The 22,562-nt window shown below is 52.4% G+C and overlaps 1 protein-coding gene across 1 annotated transcript; it reads left to right on the top strand.

The window, feature by feature from the left end:
• The first annotated feature begins 14 nt into the window (after positions 1–14).
• Positions 15–21,583, top strand: VWA5B1 (von Willebrand factor A domain containing 5B1). The gene is made up of 20 exons (XM_059866714.1): positions 15–348; positions 694–916; positions 1,095–1,237; positions 1,469–1,600; positions 1,864–1,988; positions 4,945–5,121; positions 7,955–8,065; positions 8,522–8,724; positions 10,478–10,592; positions 12,124–12,309; positions 12,534–12,729; positions 13,681–13,868; positions 15,876–16,095; positions 16,273–16,590; positions 17,217–17,354; positions 17,917–18,045; positions 18,517–18,591; positions 18,955–19,024; positions 19,245–19,368; positions 19,584–21,583. Exons 1-20 carry the CDS (start codon positions 288–290, stop codon positions 20,298–20,300), a joined length of 3,651 nt encoding a protein of 1,216 aa, XP_059722697.1. The 5' UTR covers positions 15–287; the 3' UTR covers positions 20,301–21,583.
• Positions 21,584–22,562: the final 979 nt, after the last annotated feature.

The following is a 22,562-nucleotide window of genomic DNA, read 5'->3' as shown; positions in this document are numbered from 1 at the left end:
GCCTTCAACCTTTAGATGCTGGTGGGAAGCACAACCAAATGTATTGTGTCCAAGTCTACAACGTTTTAGGTGTGAAAAATCCCACAAGTGGGATTTTTTTTCCCCACTTGGGAAGTGCCAAGAGGGACCTGGCTGGTGGGTCCAGGGGAAGAAGTGGGTGTTGCTGACACCCTTCCTGGCTGGCAGGTCTCTTTGTGTACCCCTTGGACGAGGGCACAACTGTCGTGGGCTTCGAGGCGGCTGTGTCCCGGCGCACTGTGGCAGTGCAGATCAAAGACAAAGCCAAGATGGATGACACCTACTTCAACAGCTGCAGCCTCCCCCCTGGAAGAGCTGGTGATGGAAGTGGTGAGGGGGTTGAGGGTGTTTTTAGGGAGAAAAGGAGGGGAAGGGGACTGGGGAGGTGATGGGGATGGCCGGCTGGTATATGCTGCGGCACCGAGGGGGCTCCTTTTGAGTGGCTGAGGGGTTGTGGTGCTCATGCCAAAAGTGTCAATCTTATCCATCTTGGAAAGCACTGCTGCTTCTGGGCAGCCAAAGGAGTGATGCAGAAGCTGGGACTCTTTAGAGAAAGCTGATGTGTGCAGTGGTGGCGGCTTTGGGTGTTTGATCCAGGGCTGGGGGTTGTGGGAGGCCTGGAAAGGAGCATTTTCCATGGTTGCAATAGCCTAACACGGTCCAATCTCTGTGCAGGAAGGCTTATGATGGATGAGGACCTGGAGAGGATTGTTTTTGTGGCCAATCTGGGCATGATTCCTCCCCTGGAAAGTGTCTCCATCTTCATCAGCACCTCTTCTGAGCTGCAGACACTGCCCAGCGGGGTGGTGAGGGTCCTTCTGCCCGCTGTGTGTGTCCCCAGGGTCCCCCAGCCCAGCCTGGAGAATGCCAGTAGCTTTTCCAGCCACCAGCTCCAATTGTACGGAAAACCACGGGGGTGGGCTCTGTCTGAGATTGATCCTGGGGAATGCAGGGCTGAATGAGCAGGAGCTTCAGGAGGCTGGAGAGTGGCTGCAGGCTTTATCTCTGGCAGACCTGCAGTTCCTGGGGGGATAGTACATGTTGACAGGGTTTATTTGGATTTATCTCACTGTCAGGGACAAGAACCCCTGTGGACTGGGGAGCCCGGAACAAGGAAGCAGGTTTTGCCTGACTCAGCTGCTGGACAGTGAGGCCACCAACCCCTTTGAGTATGAATTCAGCTTCCACCTGGAGATCCGGGGGCCATGTTTGCTGGCAGGTAGGAGCACTAGGGCTGTCCTGCTGCACAAGGCTGATTTATCACCTCCCCAAGGCAATGACCACACTCCTCCTCAATGTAAATCTGCATTGGCAACTTAACTGTGCTGGGGTGGATTTACCAGTACAGTATTGATGCTAACGTGGGTTCCTGTCCTCTACTGCCTTGCCACTCTTTCTCCCTGATGTCCCCCACCTTCAATCCCTACTGGCACCTCGGTTTCCCTGGCAGGAGTTGAGAGCCCCACACACGAGATCCGAGCAGACGCCGACCCCTCAGCTCACTCTGCCAAGAGCATCGTGATCACGCTGGCCAAAAAACACACCTTCGACAGACCCGTGGAGATCCTGATCCATCCAAGTGGTAGGTGGGCTCTGCTTCCCCTCTGCTGCTCTTGCTCCTTCCTGGGATTCTCATCTGTAGCTCTGGAGACAGCTGGATTAGTGCTGGTTTTGCAAATATTTTCAAGGTTAGGCTTCCCAGGAGGTAATCCTGGCCCCTCTCAGGGTTTTCTGAGCTCTCCAAGCTCACAGGTACTGCTGTTTTCCCAGCCAAGGGTGCCTGCATCTCTGCCAGACCCAAAGTGTAACCACAGCTGTTCTTCACACAATTCTCTGCATTTACAGAGCCCCACATGCCCCACGTCTTAATGGAAGAGGGTGACATGACCCCTGCAGAGTACGAGCGATACCTGAAGGGGAAGAACGATTTCATTAAAGGCACAAAGAAAGACCCCAGTGCCAAGAAAAAGGTGAGAAACACAAGCTGCAGGTGTTAGCTGAGGCTTTCTGTGGACTGGAGCTGAGCTAGAAGATGATTCCATGTTTCCAGCATCAGATATTACACTGTCCCAATGAGACCGGCAGCATCCTCCCTCAGAGAGGGGCTTGTGTTGAGGAAGAGGGAAAATTCAGCAGTGCTGCTGATAAACTGAGAGGGGAAGGAGCTCTGAGATGGTTATTGTGTGTATAATTAGTGCTAGTCTAGCATAGCATAATTAGAGAGGTGCATTGTGATAGCATTAAGGGTATTATAATTATTGCAATGACATATAATAAAATATTCTTTTAATTGCTTGGTAAATGTTTACTGTTTCTGGGTAGCTGTCAGAGAGAAAGAAGTGATCTTCCAGGGAATAATGAACTGAACTGAAGACAAGGTAGGAGGGACTTCTCTTTGTTCTGCTGAGCAGCAAAGAGAAAAATATCTGTGCTGGGATTTGTGCCTCGTCTTCCAGCAGTTCTGAAGGAATGAGTGACAGCCCAACTCTTTGGTGTGTCTGGGATCAGCGGAGAGGAGTATACAGCTCAGAGCCCTCTGGATTTCCAGGGTGGGTGTCTTCCTTTAAGGGACAGGTTGTGCTTGTGTGGCCACAGCTGGGGCTGACAGTCTCAGCTCCTGTTTTACACAGCCAGGGCTCTCCTGTGTGCCCAGGGATGCTCATTTCCCCCTAAACTCCTTCTCCACATGTCTGATCCTGGGTTTCTTATGACAGACATCCCTGACCTGCTGCAGGGTTGTCTCCTCATGCTGCTAAGATTTCTCCTTTCACCAGAGACTTGTCAACCCTCCTCTTCTCCCTTCCCTTTGCCCTCCACTCTCTCTGGCACGGCTGGGACTCCGCAGGCGTCTCCTCTAATTGTGTTCAGTGTGTGGCAGGTGGAACGAGATGAAACTCCCACGCTACGCCTCGGATGGCTCCCTAATTATTTCTGCACATTTAGCATGTCAAATTATCTAAGGGGGGATCATTCTGGAGACATTTCCCTGCAGGAAAGCCACCTGTGCCCCAGGAGGACTGGGAAACAACTGCAGGGAAAATGCCTGGAATGCCTGGGGTAGATGATGGGCTGGAATTGCTGCTGCTCAGAGCAGGACATTGGCCACTTCTTGGCTTAAATTAAATTAGCCCAGAAATTTCAGCGGTAAATGATAAGTATTTCTCCTCCCTCTGTTTGTTATGCAAAAGGCTTGGATGCTGTCAGCTGCAGGTTGGTGGGGATGGATGCACATTGGAATCAACTTTACTCAACAAAATCTGATTTGTTTACTGTAATTGGATAATGGGTGAAGGGGAACAGAACGAAGGTGAGGAGATGTTTTCTTTTCTGGCTGACCTGTAGCAGCTCCAGTGAAGCTGTTTACTGAAGATTTGCCTCTAAAATTCCCTCCAGTCGGTGAGAAATCCCAAAGTATGGGCTCATCCTGATCACACAGGAAATTTATGTCATGGATACCCAAGAGCATTCCAGGGAGTTCTGTGGATAGGTCCAGGGCCACAATTCAATATTTGTACAGAGGCAGCAAGGAACACTCTAGTCTGGAATGCGATAAACTAGGAAAGTTGTGAAAGAAAATAATGTCATATAGCTGGAGGGAAGTTGAAATGGAAAAAGCCCTTTGATTTCTCAGCAGCTGATTAATTTATGCCCCATAGCATAGAAGGGAAAGGCAGGGGGATGGGTGGGAGCTTGGCTTATTCCTCTGAGAGGGACCTGTCTTTTCACTGGGTCAGAGAAGCTGTGCTCAGGCAGAGGAGCTGAAAGCAGAGCTTGTGTGTGTGTGTTGAGCTGCAGGGAATTAGTGAGTTTTAGAAAACAAAGGTTGGTCAACAGCTCATAGACTGAGGAATGTGACTCATGGCTGGACAAAACAAGCCCAGTTATCTGGGGTCTGGTTTACTCCCTGTGAAACCAACGAGAAAAGCAGCCAGAAAGAGGAGAAAAGAGGCAAACAAAGCCCCTCAGGATCAAGCTGCTGTTGGGGAGTTTTTTCAACACTCAGACCCAGGGATGAAAGGCCACAGCTGGGCTGATGTGCTGTCCTGGAGCTCCCTCCAAAGCAGCTGAGGCCATGAATCCGTTTTTGCTTGATACACACATAACAGCACATTATAAACCCATCACAAGAGGTTTTTATCAGTTTTATTTTATTTCATTTGTAATGAATACTTGAAATAGAAGGAGAGAAAATGCAGAGAGCTATTGGAGCTGTGTGCAGTGCAGAGATCATGCAGGTTCCTGTCGAGCCATGGCCGGAGCAAACGGTTCAGCTTTCCAAAGCCTTTCAATCCTTACAAAGAAAAGTGATAAAAGAAATGGGCAGAAAAAGCAGCAAACCAGAGATGGCAGAAATGAATTGGAGTGCTGAATGCAGCAGATCAAGGGCTGCATCTCACACTTCATTAGTGAGTGACCATGGAGAAAACCTCTGGTGTGCCTCGGTGGGATGCTAAGCTGTGATAATGAACCAGGTTTTCAGGAGGGATCTAATGAAATGTTTGGAGAATGAGATTTACAAGGTGCGGGGTAGGGTGCGGTCTTTTGATTTCTTCTCCAGGCTTTTATCTGAGTCTGCAGTTGCTCCATATAATCCCAGAATGGTTTGGTGGAGAGGACCTTAAAGCTTCTCTTGTCCCACCATTCCTGTGGGCAGTGACACCTTTCACTATCAGAGCTTGCTCCAAGCCGTGTCCAGCCTGGCCTTGGACAATTCTCGAGATGGTGAATACTGTGGCTATGGACAGAACAGGACACTTGGATATTGGCCCACCCTGGTGTTGTCACCTTTGAACAAGCAGATTCTGGCCCCCAAAAGGCCACGCGCTTGCATTTTGAGCCCTGCTCTGATTCCCCTCAAATTGAAATGGGGTGGAGAAATCAACCTCTCAAAATCAACCTCTTGAACTATCTCCTGCTTTCTTTCAGATGGAAATCATCAGGAAGAGGCTGAACAAGGACATCCCCCACCACCCTGTCATCATGCTCAACTTCTGCCCTGACTTGAGGACTGTGCAGCCAGGCCTCCGGAAAGCCCAGGGCGAGTTCATCTTCCTGATAGACCGCAGTAGGAGCATGAGTGGTGTGAGCATCAGCCATGCCAAGGTACCTCCAGGAGGAGAAGCACCTGCCTGTCAACAGGGATGAGTGAGAGAGAGCAGTGGGGGTGCTGAGAGCATAAGTGTTCATTATCAGGGCATGGGGGGTAACTATAGGCTGTATTTTAGTCATTTCAACCATGGCGCTGGCTCGGTACCTGCAACAAAGGTGACTCTCCCCTGTTCTCTTCTGCTTCTTCCTATCAGCACATAAAATGCAAAATTATTTTCTTTCCCTCTCTTGCTGGCATGTTTTGTGCATTCTTTCCAGTTCTCTGTGTCTCCAGGAGGGCTTTGGGTGATGGCTGCCTAGGAGGAAACCTCCTGGGAGCTCCAAGGGGAGCAAGGTGCTGACCATGCATCAGGAAAGGTTTTGCTGGTGGGCATCTCTGTACACCTACAGAAACTATTTAAATATGAGACATCCCTTTTCCAAACACAAATGACCACCAGCAGCCTGGTGGATAGTTATAAGAGTTGTGTTGAGAGCTCTGAATAAAAAACAGCATTGTCAGGATATTTTGTGGGTCAGAGGTTCTCCTGTCAGATGTGGCTCTTACCCAGATAAAGCCCTGGTACAGGGCCTTGCACTTGGTCTGTTGGACCTCATGAGGTTCCCATAGACCCACTATTGAACTTGTCCATCTTCTAGCACATCTCTTTTCCCATCTGTCTCCAGTTTCCATGGGAACTGCTGAAGGACAGACACCTTCAGCAACAAGGATTGGGATGCTGTAGATGGCTGCAGCACATCCCCTGGGATAGGGCAGCTGTTCCCAAGGGGAACAGGATATCTCTGGGCTTGTACCCCTTCCCCCAGCACCTTTAGGAATCTGAGAATCTTGTCCCAGCGTGGATTTTTGCATTCCAACTCCAGCATGGCTGGATTTGGGCACCACAGTCTCTGTATCCTCTGTGGAGGCTGGATTGTCCCCTGGGGATGGGGACCTGCAGGATCAGAGCCCTTCTCTGATTGGTCCTGAAATGGAAACCCCATCTCAGGAGGGTGGTAGAAACAGGAAAAAGGCTGTTCCTCTTCAGGAAAAAATATTTTGAGGGAGATTTTGGAGAAGATACCTCAAGGGAGAAATCCACTGTCCCTCTTTTGAGTGTCCTGTCCTTGTTTGTCATTTGTAGACACTAGGGACCTCACAGCAGAAGCTGTTCTGAGAGGGTTTGGGTGAGTTTTGGTTGGTGGAACCTTCTGCATCATCCTCAGCTGGCTGGATGCATGGCATGACAGGTCTTGGAGCTGTGCAGCCTCAGGATGCACTCAGGGATGGGGTGGAAGGGCCCGTGAGGAGCAGAAGGGCACCCGTCCAAAGCAGCTGGAGTGGAAAATTCAGGGATTTAAATTTCCTGCAGCCAGTTCCTTTCCCACCATGATGCAGCCAGGGAGAAGAGCCAGGCTGTGATGGTGCTTGCTGGCAAAACTGCACTAATAACTGGGAATTGACTTTTCTAGAAGCAAGCATCCCTCCTTATTGAGTTGCCATATAGCTATGGAGTGCAACAGGATCAAGATCAATATTTACCATAAGAAGCAATAAATCTTTCTGCTTGTTGAAATAGCAAGCAGGCATCAGTTGCCCATTTTGGGAAGTGCTTTAAGAGAAATATTTGGAAATTTGTATTTTTTTCCCTTGTAATGAGTTCCAAGATGGGATGTCAGCACTGAGATCTGAAAGAGCCAGCATCCCGGGAGCCATCTGGGAGCAGTGGTATAAATATATCCTCGTAGGTTTGAGATAACAGCTTGGATTCAAGTACTCCAGAGCCTGTTAAAGGGCAGCTCTGTTCTTGTACATTATTCCACTGATTTTCAATGCTCCAGCTCTGTGTTTTTGCTGAGTCTTACAGGCTTTGGGAGCCTGTAAGGAGGAGCTTTTGGGATCCCTGCTGGACCCAGGCAGGGAGTTCGCTGAGTTCCTCTGTGGTCACTTGGTATTTGTCACTGTTAGGACAACTCAAGGAGGCTATTCATGCTCGTTTGACCTTCGCAGTTCCTCCAGGGGCTGGCTGGAGGGTTTCTGCTGCCCTCGGCAGACTGGCAGGAGTCTGCCTTGATCAGCATTTAAATAGAACTGAGCTGCTCCTGAACACTTTGCTTTACATTTTGCTTTAAATAAACACTTTGCTTTAAATGGGTCTCCTCTCCTACCACATAATTGCTCCTACAAGTTCAAGAGCTCCTTAAGCAGCTCTTGCCCAGTTGCTGTAATCACAAGCTCTGTCCTGGACTTGTCCACAACATCACTGTGACAATTCAAGTTGCTCTTGCCTTATGTAAAGCGCAGGAATAGGCACATTAGATAATCACCTCTGGTAAAGAAAATAGCTTAAATCTGTTGTCTCCCAGTTATTTTAATTAAAGCCAGCTATGAATACAAGAGAATTGGGGATGGGGGAGGCTTTTCCTTTTGTGTAACTTTAAGCTGTTTGTTTATTTTCTGCAAGTTTAGGCATTGAGATGCATTGCGTGTCGTGTCGCACTTCTCAATTTCACACTCTGCTTCTCACCCACCAGCTCTGTGCTGCAGCACTGTGTTGCCAGCACAAATTGAATCCCTTAAAAACAAACAGAAAAAAAATTTCAGTTCTTTGTTGTCTTTTTTTTCCAAAGACTCCCCATTTTCCTCACTACTTCAGGTCCCAAATATCATCAAGGGACTTTGAAAACAGCTGGGTCATATGGAGGCATGGGAAAGAAGCAGTTGGTTTGTTGTCAGGTGAAAGTGGGAATACGATGGGATGGCTCTGGGCAGAGCTTTTACTGGTGAAGTTGGGGCAGCCAAGGAGGATCCAAGTGTCCTGATGTCTGTTTGCTTTCCACCCCTCAGGATGCCCTGTTGGTCATTCTCAAGAGCCTGATGCCAGCGTGTCTCTTCAATATCATTGGGTTTGGATCCACCTTCAAGACCCTGTTTCCTGTCAGCCAGGCCTATTGTGAGGTGGGTGAACCCACAGTTCACAGAATCACAGACTGGTTTGTGTGCGGAGGGATCTTACATGCCGTGGGCAGGGACACCTTCCACTATACCTGGGTGCTCCCAGCCCCAACCTGGCCTTGGACACTTCCAGGGATCCAGGGGCAGCCACAGCTTCTCTGGGCAACCTGTGTCAGGGCCTCAACACCCTTATAGTAAATAATTTCCATATAATACCAAACTTAACCCTGCCCCTTTTCAGCTTAAAGCTATTCCCTCTTGTCCTGTCACTCTAGGCCTTTTCCAAAGTCCTTCTCCAGCTCTCTTGGAGCCCCTTTAGGCACTGGAAGGGACTTTAAGGTCTCTCCAAACCCTTCCCTTCACCAGGATGGGCAGCCTCAACTCCCTCAGCCTCTCCCATGGCTCTCCTTGGTGCTCAGAGGTTGCTGGTGCTGATGATTCCACTGTTCCTTTGGGCAGGAGAGCCTGCTCATTGCCTGCCAGACCATCAGGAGGATCCGAGCTGATATGGGCAGCATCAACCTCCTGTCCCCCCTGAAGTGGCTTCTCCGCCAGCCCATCCACAGGGGCCACCCCCGGCTGCTCTTTGTGCTGACAGCCGGGGCCATCAGCAACACTGGGAAGGTTCTGGAGCTGCTGCGGGACCAGTCCTGCTCCACCAGGTACAGACTCACCCCTGCAGGGCCAGAAACTGGCACAGGCTGCCATGTGCCTCCTCTTGAGCACAGCTCCATCTCACAGACGTCCCCACTTCAGAGACAGAGGCAGGAGCGATTGCTGCTATGAGCCATGGGAGAACCTCAAAGGGTTTGGAACGAATCCCAGAAGTTCAGATGCTTTTTAAACAATCAAAAGCAGGATAATTGAGCTGACAACTTCACAGCTCTCGGCTGATGCTTCCTGCTAGGAGAGATTGACACGCCAACAATCTTCCTTGCTTTTTTTTAAATTTTTTTTTAAAGCACATCTGGGGCTGGCCCCAGCTGCTTCCAGGATGGGGCTGTGCAGAATTGAATATGCTGAAAGGCAGCAATGTAAAAAGCAGCTAATTGTGCACAAGCTCCCAGCCTGGCTCCCCAGCCCTGATCACAGGCTGTTCTGGTTTCTCCTCTGCCTCTTTAAGGGGCACAAAACATGAGAAAAATGTAAGAAATCCTGATTCCTCTTCCATCTCTCAGACTTCGGAGTTATCAGGGAAGCTGCTCTGTGGGTTTGTAACTGCACAGAGGTCTGATTGTTTCCATGGGCATCCCACCCTCCCACCCCTGGCTCTTGCAGAGCTGGAAGGGAGGGTTAAATGCAGTCAGACCTGGAGTGTGGTCTCGGGTGACCCTGGAAGGGAGAGTGCTGGGCATGGCCCATCTTAAAAGAAGATCAGAGCCTTATTTAGGAGGGGTGTGAGGCTGGCCTAGGATTTGCAGGCAGCTGAGGATTAAAACCCTCCAAGAGAAAAGCCCCTTGTGCAGATGCAGTTTGCTGCTGAAGGTGCTTTCTTTCTCAGCAGTCCACTGCCCTGCCCAAATGCCATATCCGACCCATTCCCATCATCCTGGCTTCCTGGCACATCCATCCCCACCTAGCACTGCCCTTCGTGCCTGGGCTCCAGCTCAACTTCCAGCCTTCAGCCCAAACCAAATCCTGATTCACAGACCTGGGAGTGGTGGGGGCGGGGAGCAGCCTCACCTGGCTTGATCATCCTTCCTTGAGAAAATGTTTATTTTCATTGCAAGCAGAGATAATTGCTGGATCTTTAGTGCTATTGACCACAGCCAGCAGGGAAAAGAGCTGAACTGGGAGCAAAGCAGCTTGCTTGTGTTTTCAGAGGAGGGGAAGGCTAGAGGTCCTGCTGGGAACCCCTGAGTGTCACTGCTGAAGGCTGGTCTTTGGGGAAGAGGTTTGAGGTCTGCTGAGAGGAGGGGCCTGGCGGTTCATAGAACCCCATAATGGTTTGGATTAGAAGAGACCTTAAAACCCATCTCATTCCACCCCCCTGCCATGGGCAGAGACCCCTTCCATAGCCCAGAGTGCTCCAAACCCCTTCCAGCCTGGCCTTGGATGCTTCCAGGGATCCAGGTGCAGCCACAGCTTCTCTGGGCAACCTGTGCCAGGGCCACCCTCACAGGGAAGAAAGAATTTCTTCCCAATATCCAGTCTAACCCTGCTCTTCTTCAGCTTAAAGCCATTTCTCCTTGTCCTCTCATTCCATGACCATGTCCAAAATGCTTCTCCAGCTCTCTTGGAGCCCCTTTAGGCACTGGGAGGTTCTCAACCTTCCTGCCACATACCTGAGAGAGGGCTGGTTTATTCTGCTGGACAAAAAGCCAGAGGGTGTTTCTGCCAGAGGGAGTGTGTGAGCTACATGGAGCTGGTGGGTGGCTTTTCCTTCGGATTCTGGTTCCCCCTGTCCCTTTGCAGATGCTACAGCTTTGGCCTCGGGCCAAACGCCTGCAGGAGGCTGGTCCGGGGTCTGGCTGCCGTGTCCAGGGGTGTCTACGAGTTCCTGGAGGAGGGCGAGAGGCTGCAGCCCAAGGTACAGCCCCCACTCCCCGGGAGCCCCCCCGTGGGGATGTAAGGATGCTCTGGTTCAGCGAGGGGGAGGCCACGACTCCCGGGGGGGTTCATTCCCCATCCTGGCTCTGCTTTCCCAACCCCCCCGCAGCAGGTGGGCCAGCAGGAGGGGATGAAGGAGCATCTCGGTGTCCGGCCGGTGTCGGAGGGAGCGGAGAGTGTGTTTGCCTCCGCCTGGCGCTGGGGACCGCGATGGCCGCGGTGCTGCAGCTCTGCCTTCAGAGGCAGCTCTGCCTCAGATACGGCGAGGGCAGTGGGACCGGCATCAAAGCAGCCAATTAGTTTTGAAGTTGGGCTCAGCCCTGGCGTTGCTCAGGCAAGAAGGACTCGGGGCTGGAGGGAGAGGAATGTGCTGTGATGGCTTTGCTTATTAGGCTGACTTTAAAGCCTCTCCATTCCCTCTCTCCCCATGAAGAGTAAAACCGTGAGCTTGAAATCTGGCATAGGGATGGCTCTGTCCCCTAGTGAATGCAGAGCCCAGCGTGTCACCTGCTGCTTGACTAAACCCAGAGAGAATTGGGTCTTTAGCTCCTAAATATCTCCAAAAAGCCAGCTCCTACTTTCTTGATCTCTCAAGGAGGAGTTCGGCAACTCCACCCTCTGCAGGAGCCTGGAACACACAAGAATCTCTCTAAGACAGAATGGCATCAACATTTCTGATGTAAATTAAAAGCAGAGACAGTGAAGAGAGAGGTGTTTAATAAGAGGTATTAATAAGAGCTTTGCAGGCTGTGCAGCTCAGTGCCTTCAGCAGTCTGAGGCGTCAATTAATGGCCTTATAAAACACAGCCTGGTGTGTCTTCCCAAGCCTGTGAAAAAGCAGGGGAAAATGGGCAATATTTGAGCTGTTCTGTCTCTAAATCTGGTGTGCAGTTCCCTTGACATGCAGGGAAGCTCGTGTAGATGGCTCCATGGGAGATTTCTCCATGAGGTATTCACAAATATTGGTCTTCTCCACATGTGTAACTGGCAGAGCATTGCTGATCTCTGGCAGTGGCTTGTGCCAGCAATAAGCTGTTCCAAAAATATCAGTGTGTGAGTGCTGGGCTCAGGACAAGGGCTGGGGCTCAGACCAGTGAAGGCTGACAGCATATCCTGGGTGCTAGAGGGGAGCAAGGGATGCTGCCTCACATCAGAGAAAGAACCCTCAAGCCATAAGCACCCACCTTGCTCTGGGCTGGCAGTGTGTGTGAGATCAGCCCTGTGCTCCATCACTGTCTGCTCATGGTAAAAATCATAGAGTCATAGAGTCATTTAGGTTGGAAAAGACCAACCATTAACCCAGCTCTGTCATGTATAACTGTGCTAAGGAGATGGGGGTGCTGGGATGGATATCAGAGTAGACTAAGAGGAAGCAGACTGTCAGGAGAGGATAGGAATCAGCTGATGGGATTGTTTGAGGGAATGTTCCCCTTCCCTGCAGCACATGGCACGTGCACCATGGCTCACACCATGTCCAGCTGGTGTTGAACCTCTCCCCCTGCCCTTTACAGATGATCAGGTCACTGAAGAAGGCGATGGCACCGGTTCTGAGCGACGTGTCCGTGGAGTGGGTCTTTCCTGAGAGCACCGAGGTCTTGGTGTCCCCTGTCAGCAGCAGCTGCCTGTTCCCTGGTGACCACCTGGTCAGCTACAGTGTCATCTGTGACACCTCCCCGTACCTCTCTAATCCCAGAGCTGTGAGTCTGTCCCCAGGAGCAGGGGGTGTTGGGGTGTACACAAGAGTCTTGGTTCTACGCATGGTTGGGGGTGTCTCCTGCTTCCCAGATGTGTCCCTAAGGGAGGTGATGGGTGGGTCTTTGGGGACAGTAGTGACTAAGGATGCTGGTGCAGCCTGTCTCAGCTGGGAGCTGGTGGACAGACATGGTGGTGGGACCTGTTCCCTCTCTGTGCTTCCCCCCAGGACAAGAGGCGGCAGTACAGCACGATGCATTCCCAGGAGTCGGGCAGCTCTGTTTTCTTTCACTCCCAGGAGGAGGGAGCAGGCTTGGAGAGCTGGAACCACTCCAGAGACTCAGAGGGGTCCTGCCCCACCGAGCACTCCCCTGACCACTTGGGTGTGGGCAGAGATCCTGGTGGAGAGTCGGACACGGACACGGGTCAGATTTTCCTCTGTACATATGGGGGGGTGATGGCCTGTCTCTCTAATCAAGCTCCTGTCACTGCTCCCCTCATTTTTTTGCCTGATTTACACATGTCTTCAGCTGCAAAGAGCTGGAGGAGTTTGCAGGAGAGATGACAGATCTCCTGAGGCTTGAGCAAGTCTGTTTGGTTTGGATGTTTTATCCAAACCTGTCAGGAAATCAAGGGAAGCCCTGGTGAGCTGGGTTCCCTTGAGATTTTCAAAGCAGCTTTAGCTTTGACCACATAATTACTTACAAGCTTCCCAAGCAGTGTGAGGAGGAGTGGAGTGAGCAAATGGATAGCTCTACTAGACCATCCCTGTACCTGCAAAGCAGCTTCCCAGTCAGAAGAGGGGGAGAATGGATCCAAATCCTTCTTCCCAGGGTGCCGCTTCTCCCCACCACGGCCTGGCTGGGTGTTTATTTCAGCAGCATGTGGCATAAAGCAGCTGGTTGCACCCTGGAGCTGGGGAAACCTCTGTTACTCATGGGATGTTCTTCCCTTTTATTCCAAGAGGATCTGTACTGTGCATCCCCTCAAACTTGTCAAAAGCAATGAGAAATCGTGTCTTTCCAAGGCAAATTTTAGTCTTGCTCTGACAGGAGCGTGTCTGCACTAATTAAATTTCATTAGTAAACCCTTTGTCTTCTCCGGGGAGTTTTGGGGAAATGCAGTCAGGCTTTTTTTGGCTGAAAACTCCTCAGACAAAACCTTCCCAACCTGCTGTCTTGATATCTCCAGGAATTTTGTGTTTCTATTTCCTTCTCTGGTTTTGTTGCTTTGCTTAAAACTTTGCAGGGCTGAGTGTGGCCCCCTGAGCTTCGGCAAGACCTTGGCGAGGGCTCCCTGCCTCCCACTGTGAGCCAGGGGGTGGTGCTGGCTGACCCCAGTGTGGAGTGGAGCTGATCCTCTCTCCCACCATTCAGGGATGGATGTGAAGGCTCTGTCCAGGAGACGGGCGTACAGCACCACCCAGATCTCGGAGCACGAGCCCCGCAGGAAGGTGCCCACAGCCAGCGATCCTGGCACTGCCCTGGTGAGAAACCCCCTGAGGAAAACTCACCTGCAGGACCTGCAGCAGCTCAACCCCGAGCCCTGGCAGGTGGATTTCCAGGTAGGTGATCCCCCGAGAGGCTTTGCCTGCGATTGGAAGCCAGCAAGAAGAAGGAGGAAAATATCGGGTGGATAAGAGCCTGTAGGAAAGGGCCTGACTCACACTAGCCCTAAAATATTGACATAGGTGTAGATAATAGATACAGCTCAGCAGCACACCCCAAACCCTGGGGAAACGAGCCAAGCAGGGAGCAGAGTGCCATCCTGATATCCCATAGCAGTCCCTCCCCATGGGAGCCTGCTTTTTCCCTGCTCCCCTTCCCCTTAGCAGCCTGTGCTTTGCCTTGCTGCTCCTATGGTCCTTCTTACCTCCCTACAATTTAGGATTCAAACCTGCCCATGGCTGTGGCATTTCTGTGCCTCGCAGGAAAAGGAATTCAGTGCCAAAGCAAATTCCCAGCTGGATCCATTGCCTTACAGAGCATGGGGATGAGATGTGAATCTGTGTGATGATACATCTGCTGAACAGGGTTTTGTCCCCTACCTGCAGCAGGTGGAATTTGGGCAGAATTTCAGCTGATCTTTGGGAAGGATAGGGATAGTTTTCTCTCATCCTTGACATTGCTGGGATGCTCTGCTCTGCAATCAGCATCTGCCGGGCTGGGAGGACCAGCAGCACTTGTGTTCCCATGGAAACTCCATGTTGGGGACTTTCATTTCCCCTCTGCTGTGAGTTAGAGATCACTGGGTGAGGGCTGGGAGGGGAGATGAGGGGGCAAAGGGGAAAGCAGGGCCAGGGCTCCAGAGGGAGGGATGAGACCTCTGCCCTCAGGCTGCAGTAGTGAGAGTGGTGAACAGCATCAATGACCAAGAGCAAGCAGGTTTTAGAGGTACTGGCACCATTCCCTGTATTGGGAAGGTCCCCAGAGCGTCGTCCTGCCCTTGGTGTGTGGGCAGGGGTGGAACTGACTCCCTTCTGGGGGACAGTAAATGGTTAACATCATGCAGCCTGCTCTTAATTAAATGCAGCCTGGTTTTGCTATCCCTCCTGCTGCCAGGGCTCCCAGCAGCTCTCCCAGCTCCCAGTCCTGCTGCCAGGGCTTGACATTTTCAGGGGTGTGAAGCTGAGCCCTCAGCTCATCTCCACGCTTGCCATGCTGGGAAGGAAAGGTCAGCAGCAGCCACGGGCAGCTTAAACCCCCAGCTCCATTCCCAGCTGGCTTCCTCTGGCTGGGAGGAGAGCTCAGGCAGGAGAAGGAGCAGGTTTGGAACAGAAAGGGTCTGGCAGGATGTGTCAATATTAGCTTGGTAAACCATGCCGGGAGCCACTTGGCTCCCAGTTTTGCTGGTGGTGTCATAGAACAACAAAATTTAGGTGGTGGTAGTGGAGGTCATATATGTCTGCCACTGAGAGAAAGTACCTTCCATCCACCACTTTCTACCACCTCTGATCCTTGCTGGTGATGTCCTAGAAATATAGAGTGTGTCTGTTTGGATGGATCTTCCCATAGCCCTGGGGACAGGGACGAAACCCAGACCTTGCAGAGGGGAGCATCTCTGAGGAATGTGGCACCAGAGGTGCTGGAGTGGGGGATTCATGTCTCCTGAAAGTGGAGAAACAGCCTCATAAAAAAAAAAAAAAGAGATAAAAAGATAAAAATTCATTTCTCCCATCCCCTGCACCCCTCTCCTTTCGTTACTAAGCAACTGGTCCTTGATCTTTCTGTCTCTCTTCTTTTCTTTGGTTCCCAAGTGAAGTCATTAAAATGTCTGGAGGGATGAAACTCATATTTCACCTTCTGTATGTCTGGGGAAAGAGCCCCTGGGGCCAGGGTCCCTTGGGGACACCCCAAGGTCTGGTGGAGGGCTTTGTCTGGGCACAGATCTCAGCCAGGGATGGGCAGAGGGAAGGACCTGTGTGATTGCATCCCTCACAGGGGTTGGGCAGGGAGCAGATGGGATCAGAGGGGGCAGAGCAGGTCCATGCATGGAGCAGACAGGATCAGAGGGCACAGAGAGCTGTGTGCCATTGGCTGCAGCCAGATCCTAACATCTGCTCTGCTCACAGCCCCTCCCGGCCATCCCACATGGCTCTGGCACCAGGATCCATGCCACAAGCGTCCGGTGCCCCGCCCTGCTCCAGCACAGCTGTGTGTCCTTCTGCCACAACGCCACCCCCCCGGCACTGCTGGAGGGGCTGCAGGAAGCCCCGGCAAGGGACTTGGAATCACTCGGTGCCATCAGGAGCCTGCACTCCTCATCAGACAGCCGGAGCCCCGGGGATGTGGGTGAGTGGGAGAGGGGGAGGCATGGCCAGCCTCACCTGTCCGTGCCAGGGTCTGGTGCCATTGCATCACGCCCCGTGCCACCGTGTGAAAATTGTGAAGGATTATGGTTTTGTGGTGCCAGTGGAGAATTCAGCTCCCAGGGAGGTAATTAATGATCCACGTCCCCCCTTTCTGCAGAGTCTGCCCAGCATCCATCCCTCACCTTTGAGACAGAGACCTTCTCCGACTGGGAGCCCCAGGACCTGGATATCGGTGCTGCCTGTGGCTCCCTGCGCTCCCCCAGCACCCTCTGCAGGGCAGTGGTGAAGGGGCTGAGGAACAACGAGCCTGTGCAGTGGGAAGTCACATTTGATATCCACCCTCTGTTCCGGGAGCGGGAGAGCCAGGAGGATGGTGACACAGACCTGTGGAGTGAGACCTTCCACCATCTGGCAGCCAAGTCACTCATCCAGGACTTGGAGCAGCTCGCCGAGAGGGAGTGTGAAATCGAGCATGGTAATGCACAGCTGGCTGCAGGCAGACCCTGCCCAGCCTCGGGAGGGCTTTCCAGCAGTCTCAACAGCCGCTGGAGTGAAAACAAAAGCTGCTGGTGGTAAAATATCAGGGAATGTCTCACACAACTCCCAAATAACACCCCCCTTCAGCTGCCTTGTGCTCTTCTGCTTCTGCAGCCTTGCTGCACATGATCATTCCTGAGCTCATGTTCCTTCCCACTCCTCAGAAGCAGGGATTGGACTTGACGGTCCTTGAGGGTCCCTTCTGACTCGGTATGTTCCATGATTCTGTGATCCCTCTGCTTCATGCATGAGGTAACATGGTTATTTCTAAGGAGTTTGTTACTTGGAGCTGGGAAGTGGCATCCAACTCCAGCAGCAGCCACACATCGCTGCTGTGGACCACACATGTCCCGGGGCCATGTCAGCTCTGCCCTCCATGAAGTGCATCTGGGCTTGTAAAATAAGAGCAGGAGTAGCAGTAGGCAGAGTTTAGAGAGATAAAGCGATACAGCCCCTGCTGGGCACGGATCCCCAAGCATGGAGGTGGGTCTGGGAGCTGGGTGTGAGGGGTGGGGGAGCCCTTGGGGCCCATGGACTCTGACCCCGCTGTCCCTCCCGTGGCAGGGTCTGGGCGGCGGTTCCAGCTCAGCGCTGTCCACACCAGCAAGGCCTGTAACATCATCAGCAAGTACACAGCCTTTGTGCCCGTGGACCTGAGCACCAGCTCCTATCTGCCCACCCTGGTCCAGTACACCCACACAGGTAACATGGGGCTGGCACAGGGGTGGAACCTTGTCCTGGCAGGGAACGTGTCACTGGGAAACTTCTCTCAGAGCAAACCCTATGAAGCCACAGCACAATTTGGCACCAGACCCATACCCAAGGCTGTTGCCAAGATCTTGGTGGCACAAACCTCTTCCCGTGGCCAATGAATAGGTCTCCTCTGAGGTCTGGATACCCAGAGATGACCAGAGAATCACATAATGTTTTGGGTTGGAAGAGACCTTAAAGCTCATCCTTTTCTAGCCCCTGCCACCACCTCCATTATCTCAGGCTGTTCCAAGCTCTGTCCATCCTGGCCTTGGACGCTTCCATGGAGGGAGCAGCCACAGTTTCTGTGGGCAACCTGTGCCATGGCCTCACCACCCTTATATCAAATAATTTCTTTCCAATAGCCCATCTAAGCCTACTGTCTTCCAGTTTGAAACCATTCCTCCTTGTCCTGTCACTCCAGTTCCTGACCAAGCTCGTTCTGTGGTTTCATTGCCATCGTGCATGTGCCAGTCTCTCTCTAACACTGGCCATTCTCTTCTCTCGTGCCAAGGGGCAACATCCAAGCAAGGCAACCAGAGGCAACAGAAGAGTTCAGGAAACAGAAGGCATCGTGGCTGTTCCCCTGGACATCCTCAGTCAGCATGTGGCCAGAATGGAGACTACAGATTTAACAGCATAAGTAAGATGGCCTGGGGTTTTATCTCCTTCCTGGTATTAGAGATCTCAGTGGTTTGGGACACCTTCTCTGGTCTTTTTAAATCTGGCCTTCCCCTTTGCATACAGTGCTCACCAGACACGTGTCAGGCTGGGGCTCATCTCCTTGAATGGCGAGGAAGTTTCAATTTCCCCCAAAGCCCTGACATGGCAGGGGGTGCTGCTGACAGTGCTCAGGAGTTAACTGGCAGCTGTACCACTGGTAACATGAAGGATGAAACGAGGGTAATGAGAGGCAGGGGGGATGTGAGACACTCACTTGTCACCAAATCCTCCACTAATGAAGACAAGTTGGATCAGACCTTGTCTGGCACTGTCAGAGCCAGAGCTGAATTACCAGAGGCCCAAAGAGGCTCATTAACCCCATCGTGCCATGGGAGGAAAGGTGCTGGTTTTGGCTGGCTTGGTTGTTGCTGATGTGGTTCCTCGATTGCAGATGCTGAGGAGAGCAGCCCCTCACCCTCCAGCACCCCATCCTTGTCTGCCTGGGAGCGCTGCCATGTCCCTGAAGGTAGGGAAAGAGCTGCTGGCACCTGATGCAGCTCCATCCAGTCCGTGGTTTGGGCTTCTGCTGAGTTTTGGGGAATTTTATAAAAATTTATGACCTAAAACTAGGCTTGTGGGCACAGGGCCTGACTCATTCTTAGGTGCAAAGGATGGAACTTGATGTGGTTTTTGGTATAAATCTCCCCCAGGTTCATTTATAAGAAGTACAGGAATTTTTATTATCCGTATAGGAAAAATGAGGCAAGGGGAGAGGAGGAGTTTTGACAAAGATTCAGCAGCCAAACAAGCCCATGTCCCAGGACCTTGACTCTGCTCCCTTTTGCTCCCCTGTGACACCTTGTAACTCAAGCCCTGTGTTTCTCCGCAGGGCCTCTCCACAGCCTGTCTGCTTCCTCTGCCCAAGCCCAAAAATCCATTGAGAGGCTCTTTGCTGCCAGGTATGAGCCAGCTCGATCTTCCTCTGACCTCAGCAGGTGCCTTTCATCTGTGTGGGTCTGATGTGAGCACAAGCCGGGGGAGAGGAGGGACCCCCAAGGATAGCAGCTGGAGCTGGGCTAAGCATGGTGCCAGTGCCTGGGGAGCAGGGATGCTTTTGGAGGGGAGGGTGGCTGTCAGGATGAGCACAGAGGTCACAGACATCTTTTCATCCTTTCACAGGCTGACCCTCAATAAAACCATGCTGCTGGTTCGAGCTGCCAAAGGCTTCATGAGTAAATCTCCAAGCAGAGGGAGCAAAGCCAGCTCTGAGGGTGACAGTGAGAGCATGGACTACCTTCCCCTGGTGAGCAGCTCCTCCCTGGGTCTCGTTGGGATTGTGTGGTCACTGCAGGGGAGCAGAGGAGGATGCCCCCCAAATCTTCCTCCTGCTGTCTCTGACAATCACGTGCAGTGACTGCTCAGAGATGGAGAGCTGTTTCACCCATACATGCCTTTTTTCTGAGCTACCCACAAGTGGTTGATGCCAGAGCTTCCCTTTGTGCCCGCCATCCCTTGCAGGTGTCCCTGCAGCTGGCCTGCGGTGCCTTCCTTCTGAATTCGGCTTTCTGCGACGCCGTCAACATCCCTATGGAGAAGCTGAAGTGGACATCACCCTTTGCCTGCCACCGCCTGTCCCTCAGCCCCTCCGGCTCCTACAGTACCAAGAAGAACAGTTCCTCCTATGAGCACAAAATCCGGAACTGCACCCAGCAGCTGCTGGTCCCCAGTGGGCAGGGGAAGGGCCCCACCACTGGAGACCTGGCTCGGGGAGCAGTGCTGGAGAACACAGGCCGCCTGCGGCACCTGTCGGGCAGCGCAGCCGAGAGCATCTCCAGAGCCCTGAGAGCCGAGAAGGAGAAGGAGCTGCGCCCCCCGGCCATCACCATCCGCAGCTTCTCCTCCCCTGCCGACAGCAGCCGGGGCTGGGACACCGACGACTCCGAGCTCCAGGCTTTGCTCTTTGACATGGAGCTGCAGCAGCAGACAGAGCCCGAGGGGATGCTGTGGGCCACGGCTGTGGCTCTGGCGTGGCTGGAGCACAGCTCAGCTTCCTACTTCATCGAGTGGGAGCTGGTGGCTGCCAAAGCCAGCCTGTGGCTGAGTGGGCAGGACTTCCCAGAGGGATCCAGCCTGGCCACGGTGAAAGCTGCAGCCCAGCAGCTCTTTGTGCTGCTCCGTCACTGGGATGAGAACCTGGAGTTCAACCTGCTGTGCTACAACCCAGGCAGTGTGTAAGAGGAGGAGGAGGGAGGTTTGGGCAGATTACTGAGGGCACAGGAGCAGGGATCTATCCTTAAGGAAATGCCTCCAAGGAGCTCAACTCCTCTGCTGCAGGGATATGTGTGTTTATTAGAGCAAATCCTGCAAACAGAGCAGCCTGGGCAAAATCCTGCACTCGGGCGCCAGGATTTTGCCCTGGAAGGGAACCTACCACTGCCTGCACTAGATGCTTTTTATTTTCAACTAGATCAGCACTTCCAGCTACAGCAGTTCCCTCTGATTCTGGTTTCTTCTGGTCCAAGCCCAGTTTCCAGGGCAGATCCTGTGGCCTGCTCCACTTTCCCTGTCCTTGCTTAGATGCCTCTTCCCAGCTCTGAATCACTGCCAAGCCCCCACTGCAGCCCCTCAGCCCCGAATCCCTGCTTTCATGAGGCTCCTGCCTGGCTCCTGCCATCTCAGATGGCTTTCAGAGAAGGCAAAGGTCTGACAACATGCTCATCTCATGGATGAAAAGGAATCTGGGCTGGGAATGAGCATGTGAAGAGCAGCCCTGCTGTCACAGCCAGGAGGATCGAGCCCAGCCAGGCCAGTTGGAGGCTGGGACCAAACCCCATCCCACACAGTGCTGGGCTCCTTCAGGCTCTCTGCAGTCCCAGCAGGAGTTTGTGAGATCCCTTGCAGACAATGTGTGCCTTTGGAGCTTCACAAGCAGAGCCAGGGTGCCCAGGATTGAAGGATCAAGTGCCTATGGAGGGAGTTGTGTGTCACTGTCTCCAGAGTGGCTGTGATGCCCATGGAGCCCGTCTGGAACCCACTGCCTTCTGCTCCCTCCCTTGGCATGTAGCAGCCTTGCCTGTCCCAGCAGGCTTCTGTCTCATGTCTGTGTGTCTGGGGGTGACACAGGAGGGATTCCAGTGCTGGGGACCATGAGCACCCCTCCTGTCTCTGTTCTGGTGTCACCTCTCCAAGGTCCCCAGGATCATGAGCATCCCTCTGGTGTCTCCTCTTAGTGTGGCCTCTCCGGGGTCCCCAGGATTATCCTTCTGGTCTCTGCTCTGGTTTCACCTGTCTTGGGTCACCAGAAGCTTCCCTCTGGTCTCTGCTCTCAATGTCAGCTCTCTGGGTTCCCCAGAACCTCGAGCACCCCTCCAGTGTCTGCTTTGATGTCACCTCTCTGAGGTCCCCAGTGTGGCAAACGCTCAGTGGTGCTGCAGGTTTGCTGGCCGGGCGCCTCGGCACAGTCACGTTCTCTGTTGTTGCAGAAATGTTGTTGTCCCAGTAAATCACAGCCTGCTCTACTTCCCAGTGTGAGTCCTTTGTTCTGGGGTGGGTTCTGGGTGGCTTTCCCTGGGGCCACCCCAGCTGGTTGGAGCACTGTGTGACTGTTCAGTAAAATACCCCCCCAAAAAACCCTGTCATGATTTAGTGCATGAGTCTGGGTTGCAGAGGGGATAAGGAGATTCCTTCCGGTTTTGGGAAGTTGTGTTTTGCAAACCCTGGATTGCACAACGTTTGGTAAACTGATGCATCCAGGATTTTAAAACCATGGGGAAATTGGGTTTGATTATTCTCTGAGGCAGAGATGGAGCTGAGAAATCTGCTGTCTTTTTCTGCATAGTTTAACTTGTCACCTTGGTCAATGCAAGGAAGCAGAAATCCTGCCTTCATTCCACACCATCCCTAATTAGTGTTGTAATTACAGGAATTGATAAAGCAGCCATTGTGTTTTCCAATCCAAAGCAGGACATAAGAGTTCTGCCATCCCTTATTTTCCCCTTGGCAAGCAAGGACCCCTTCGGATGCCTACCTGCTTTTGGTGACCTCTCTATATCTATACATATATCACAAAAAATAGACACTTCTAGCCCAATTTCCTCCCTCTGGACTCCCTCTCCGGGGATGGAGCACATCTCCCAAGAAGGGGGTTGGTGTCTCCAGCCCCAGCATCTTCAGAGGCCCCCTCAGAGCACCCTCTTGGCATCGAAGGGGATTTTCACCCTAGTAAGTATTTTCCTTAGAGAAGGGCACTTCCGTGCTGTTCCCGGGGTGACTGCAAGTGCCTTATTAAGAGAAATTAGTTTGAACACAGTTGTCAACCGCGGCTTAATAAATAACCCCTTAATGCTGTGTAAATAAATACTTGCATGCAGCGTCTGCAGGGAAGGGAGAGACGTCCCATCCCGGGCAGCCTCGTGCCAAGGGACGTTTTGGGGAGAGAACTGGCCAAGTTGGGGTTATGGCGAGATCCCGCAGAGACCCCTCCGTGTCCCCCCTGCC

This window comes from Haemorhous mexicanus, chromosome 23, assembly GCF_027477595.1.
Source record: "Haemorhous mexicanus isolate bHaeMex1 chromosome 23, bHaeMex1.pri, whole genome shotgun sequence".
Classification (NCBI taxonomy): Eukaryota; Metazoa; Chordata; class Aves; order Passeriformes; family Fringillidae; genus Haemorhous; species Haemorhous mexicanus.
The sequence above is the reverse complement of the archived record's forward strand: the minus strand, read 5'-3'. Positions and strand labels throughout refer to the sequence as shown.